Here is a 6,000-nt window from a genome sequence, read left to right on the forward strand (position 1 = left end):
AAAGAAAGCATAAGCATACGTACACACAGACACATTTGTATAATCGTAGATGTGAATAGTGTCAAGGACTTGATCAACCTGGATGTTTCCTGGTCTTCTACTTCACACCAGCATTAATTACAAGAAAATGGTAATAGGGGGCGCTTGGGTGGCTCAGTCGGTTAAGCGTCTGCCTTCAGCTCAGGTCAAGATCCTGGGGTCCTGGGATCGAGCCCTGAGTTGGGCTCCCTGCTAAAGCAAGGAGCCTGCTTCTCCCTCTGCCTCGGCCCCTGCTTATGTGCTCTCTCACTCGCTCTCTCTCGCTCGCTCACTCTCTCAAATAAACAAAATCTTAAAAAAAAAAAAGTGGTAATGGCCACTTCTGGGAAAGGGAAGCAGAAGATTTACTTTTCACTGTATATCACCTGTGACTTCTGTACCGTGATCATGCATTTATTTTTTTAATTAATTTTTCTAAAGTTTAGAGTCTAATAAACTTTCTGACCAATTCTGAAGTTCCACATTTATTTTTCTCACCATGATGGGAGACTGATAACCAGCAATCCCAAACTGGGTGGCCTCAATGATCCTGGTTACATGGTATTTCTACTATATTAAAATGCTTCAGAAGTTTCTCTTATCTATAGCAATGTAAAAACCTTAAATAATATTTTTTAGGACCCCACCAAGCATCTTTCTTTTGTATTAGCCTACACAAAATAAAAACAAGTTTTGTTTGTCCCTAAGCAGCCTATAACAGAAAACATCAGATAGTACTGACCCAAGGAACCCCTACCTAATCAGGCTTAAAGTAATTCCCTTTAAGGCTCCATAAGAAAATTGCCCTCCCAGAATGGTTCTATTGTGCTACCTGAGAACAACAGAAACGAAATTTTAAGACAGTCTGGCCTGAGAGGAAAAGAGAAGAAAGCAGATAACTCTCTTAAATAGCTTAGCCACACTTATCACTGTGTAACCCTGGAGGTATTTTTGATCCTGTAAAATGCTGGCCACCAATGGGATGTTACTCATGAGCTTGTGATGAAATGTGATTAAAGTACCAGGAACTATTTCAAGAACAGGATCAATATGGATATTTCTTAGTCTCCCACTTAACACCAGCACTAACCACCACCTCCCCCACACAGCATTGTCTGTCTCTTCCCTGAAAGAACAGTTGGAATATGTTATCTCTCTGCAGGCTCCCTGTGACAAGTATAAAATGTAATAAAGGGGCACCTGGGCTGTGCAGTTGGTTGAGTGTCCGACTCTTGGTTTTGGCTCTGGTCATGATCTCAGGGTGGTGAGATTGAGCCCTGGGTCGGGCTCCATGCTCAGTGTGAAGCTGGCTTAAGACTCTCTTTCCCTCTCCCTCTGCCCCCCCCCCCCCCCCCCGCTCTCCCACATTCATGCTCTCTCTCTTAACAAATGAATAAATCTTAAAAAAAATAAAAAATAAAATGCAATAAAATGCAAAAATGCATACTCCCCCTTATTACATGGATGATAGTGTTCCTCTTTTCACAATATCAGGGAAATAAGTGAGTTTATGTACACAAAGCACTCAGCATGCACATAGCAAGCAATTAAATTGTCTCTTTCCCCTCACCCTGAGGATCTTTCTTATATTTTTAAGTTGTTTATCTAGGCTTATATCCTATTATTTAGAAGTGTACTTTTTCTTTAGCTGCCCCAACATTTCTAAAGCTAATATTTTTCTCTAAACTTCATTGGAATATTCAACTCATACTCAAACCTAGTAAATTACTTTTAATCCCGAAGTTTCGTAATTATATGAAGATGGGCTCTTTAAAGGAGTCAGCGACTTTTTCTCTAATGGGCTATCAGATAATAAATATTTTAGGCTCAGCAGGCCACACGCTCTCTGTCACATAGCATTCCCCTTAAGAAAAAAAAAAAACAAACAACTTGAAAAACATAAAAACCATCGTTAGCTAAACAGACTGTACAGAACAGGCCAGGCCAAACAGGCCACCAGTTTACCCATCCCTGCTCTAAATGGTCAGTTCACTTTTCTCCATTTCCATTTTTGATGATTCCTCCCCCCCACCCCCCCAGACTTCTATTTAAATTACTTGATTTGCATATAACTATGTCAGAACCTTAACACTTCTTTCATATTCCCATTTCTCCATCTTACCATGTCCTGCTCTTACAATTTTAGAAGCAAATCTGTAAAAAAGGAAAATAAAAAACCAAAAAGGAGACAGTAATGAAAATAATATGAATAAAGAAGTGGAAAAGCCAAATACACCTGTACACACCAAATACAATTCAAAACAATATGGAATGGATCAAGAGGTACTTTAACGGAAGGGTCACCTGAAAATTGTAAAATAAGCCTAGAAATGAATAACAAAACCTAATCTCAAATGAAACTTTAGAATGAAAGTTCTAGAAAGACATGAAGAAACAAGGGGTCACATCAAACCTGGGGATTTGCTAGTGTGAGAACCCTGGAGCCTCCCCTAGAACCTCTTCTCAACACCCACACCAGAGCACCACCTGAAGAGACCTCCTTGGGGGAGGTTTAACTCACAACATCTCCTGGCCTCTTCCCATCCTCACCACTGCTGCCTCAGGTCACCCCTGAGAAAACTACCTCATCATGACAGTCCCTCCTCTCCTCCACTCGCACTTAAACCCTATGGCCCACAAAGTAATGTCCTTGCTCCTTAGAAGGGCTGGCAAGGCTTACAAAATCTGACCCTCACCCCACATCCTATCCTCCCTAATCCATTTCTCAACCATCAGTGTGCCTAAAAAATCACCTGGGACATTTATCAAAATGAAGATTCCAAGGCTCTGCCTTTCCGCTTGAATTGATCCCCCGGATTCAATCTGAGAAACTACATTTTTCAAGTACGAGATTGCCATTTTCAGAAATACACCTTTATAGGGGTTGGTTACTTCCCTCACCTCCTGCGACTCCCAGGCCTCCCCTTTACCTTCCCAACCTCACTCTTAATCATAGGACCCAAAGGAATTGTAATTTAAGAGCCCAGTTTATGGGCTGCTCTGCATAGGCCCTGCACTACCTTTCATACACCATCTGACCTTCACATGCTGTTTTTTCTACTTGTAATACATCATGCTGCTTGCTGAGATCCTTCTTACCGCCCAAGGCTGGGTTCAAATACCATCTTCCAAGCATCCTTCCCCTAGGCATTACTTTCTCTTTCCTCCAGACCCTGCCATATATATTTTTTTTAATCTATCATCACTTATCATATTTTGCTTTATTTGTATATGGATTGCTTTGAGGGTAGGGGAAAGGGTTCACAGCTACGCCCTCCAGAGTGCCCCAAATGGTACCTCTGAAAGGTTCTGAATTGAGTTTGTTAATCAAAACCTCCTGAGATGCTATCAGACCTGTATTAAATTGTGCTCTACAAAGATAAGCTTTAGAGATTCCAATATGCCAAATAACAGCCAGCAGGATTTGCAAACTGGCAGAAAGATCAGTTTTTGTTTTATCTTGCTTGGTTTTTAAAAAATTGAATCTGAATGTCTTTGGGCAGGGTGCCAAAGGGATCCATTTTGACCAAGGCCCTACCATATATTCACTCAATCATGCTATCTGTCAGGCTAAGGAAGCAGGCTTTTGAGATTGTGGCCCCTGCTCAGGTACCAAAGCAGAACTATGCCATGGGTGATGAGAAAACCTTACAGAGCACACGTGGAGGGTCTGAGAAACCAAGGCAGGCCAGCATGAAAGTGGGAAAACCACAAGGAAAGATGTTAGAAAAACCGTTAAGAAGATAACTGAAAAAGGAAAACAATCATCAACAGATCAGGAAGAAATGAGAAACCTGCTCTAGGTAAGATCTCTAATGAAAAAGCCAGGGGAAAACTGAAATTTTCTTAAAAGAAATAATTTTCGCAGGAAAATCAACAGGTTTTATGCAGTGGTTTATGAAGAGGTGTTAACCTTGGAATTTGAACATGAGTTTGGTAAAAACAAAAACAAAAAACTCCTGGGAGGGGAAAATCACTAAACAATACTAGCAGTTGTTCTCTTCTATAGTGGTTCCGTCTCAAAGGCTTATTTAGGTCTCATACTTACCTATCAAAGAATACATTATAATCTTAACATTTGGCAGAAACACTCTTCACACCACTTTAAGTTGTTTACCTGCTAACTCAAATGAAAAAATAGACTGGAGATAAGACAAAAGAGAGGTGAGTTGAGTTCTTTCTTTTCTCCCTTCTTCCCTACTGTTTACACAGTACCAAATTCAAGTACACAGCAGTGAAAGAATAAAACTTCACTCTTCACTGCCTTCTACTAATCTCTTCATCAGAAGGACCAGGAGACTTAATCCACAGCCCACCAAATTCATAAATCCCACAGCTTCCTGATGAAGCACAGTGGGATTAATTATAACCAATGAGTTGTATATCATTCTCTATCCTTGGAATATTAATCTTAGTCATTTACAGCCTACTCTTAACCCCAAATGGGAACTGTAGGAGAAGACAAGCCCCAAGACACCACAGTAAACCCAACTGACAGACTTAAATCCTGGAGCACCTTTTCTGATCATTGTGTGTGTGTGTGTGTGTGTGTGCGCCCGCGCACGTGTGCATGTACATGCATGGCATTTAAGGCCAAGGTGGAAGCAAAGTTCTTTAGCCAAAATACTGTCATCTGCCCAGCCTGAAATTATCTGTCCTAACAAGCGAAACCAGCATTTATGCCTTGTAGGTGCTGCTTATCTTGCACTGGCAGACAAACTGAAAACGTTTTAAAATGGATCACTAAAAGGCGAAAATGCTGAGTGAAAACGATGAGCCAGCTCTTGCCTCTGAATGTTTTACTGCCCTCAGACATCAAAGGAAACCGTCATGAATCACCAGGTAAAGGCAACAGGAAAGGAAGCACGGTTTGTATGTGTGTTTGACCCAAACAGGACAATCACATACTAAATGGCGCAAAAAAAAAAAAAAAGTTATGGGAGACAGGCAGTCTCCTCACAGAAATGTCCCAACACACCCAGATGCGTACAATTCTCCCCTAGCCAGCACAGGACTCGTCTCTGCCCCCTCCTCTTCACGGGCAACCCGCTAACAACATTCCCGGGCTGACCGAGCCAGAAAAGCCTTTCAACTTCCCTCCAAAATTCACCGAACCGCCGGGGTAACCGACTCCCGGAGGTCCTCGAGTTTCCTTTGGGGTTCCTCGGACACCCCACCCCCCAGCCCCCTTCCCCTCCCCGGGCCCGGCCGCGTGCCCTCGCGCCCTCCGCGCCTCCCGGAGCCCCTTCCTCAAACCGCCCCCGCTTTCGGCCCCGCCGCTCTCTCGGAGCCCCCAGACCACCGCAGCCCCTCAGCCTCGGGTCTGGCGGCGCGCTCCCGGGAGGACCCCGCCCCTCAGGCCCCGCACCCGGGGGCCCGGAGAGGCGACCCCGGCCCAGCCACGCCCCCTGCACATAATGGGTGACATGGCGGCCCCCGCCTCCCGCCCGCTCCTCCGCGGCGGCCCGGGCTGCCTCGCTCACCCACACGAACAGACTGTCCGAGAGCAGGTACTGGGCCACGTCGCGGGCCCGGGGACCGCCGGCGCTGGGCCGGGCGGGTACGGCCGGCTCCGTCTGCACCGCGGCCGTTGGTGGCTCCGACTCCCCGGGCCCGGCCTCGGGCTGGCTGAGGGCGCGGTAGGCGCTGACGATGGTGCCGAGCAGGGCCAGGCCGCTGAGGCCCGTGTAAGTGCGGAGGCTGGGCCAAGGGAAACGCTCCAGGAAGAGCAGCGGCATGGCGGCAGCGGCGGCCTCCAGGCCCCAGGCCTCCCCGCGCTGCGGCCGGGCTCCCGCGGCGGCCTCGCGAACGACGCCCTCGGGCTCTGGCGTCGCCGCCGCCGCCGCGCCGGGCCGGGCCGGGCCGCTGCTGGCCGCGGGCCTGGCGGCGGCCGCCGCCGCCCTGCCGCTGCTCTTCCTGGAGCGTTTCCCTTGGCCCAGCCTTTTTTTTTTTTTTTTTTTTTTTTTTTTTTTTTTTTTTTTT

General features: G+C 46.2%; 1 protein-coding gene across 1 annotated transcript in view; it reads right to left on the minus strand.

Moving 5' to 3' along the window:
* The window catches only part of AMFR (autocrine motility factor receptor), a 46,475-nt gene extending 40,583 nt beyond the window's left edge, over positions 1–5,892 (minus strand). Inside the window, exon 1 of the mRNA XM_021705815.2 lies at positions 5,502–5,892. Coding sequence (XP_021561490.1) covers positions 5,502–5,756 — 255 coding nt within the window. The 5' untranslated portion in view covers positions 5,757–5,892. The remainder of the gene's footprint in view (positions 1–5,501) is intronic.
* Positions 5,893–6,000: the final 108 nt, after the last annotated feature.

The sequence above is a fragment of the Neomonachus schauinslandi genome, chromosome 16 (genome assembly GCF_002201575.2).
Source record: "Neomonachus schauinslandi chromosome 16, ASM220157v2, whole genome shotgun sequence".
NCBI classification, from domain to species: domain Eukaryota; kingdom Metazoa; phylum Chordata; class Mammalia; order Carnivora; family Phocidae; genus Neomonachus; species Neomonachus schauinslandi.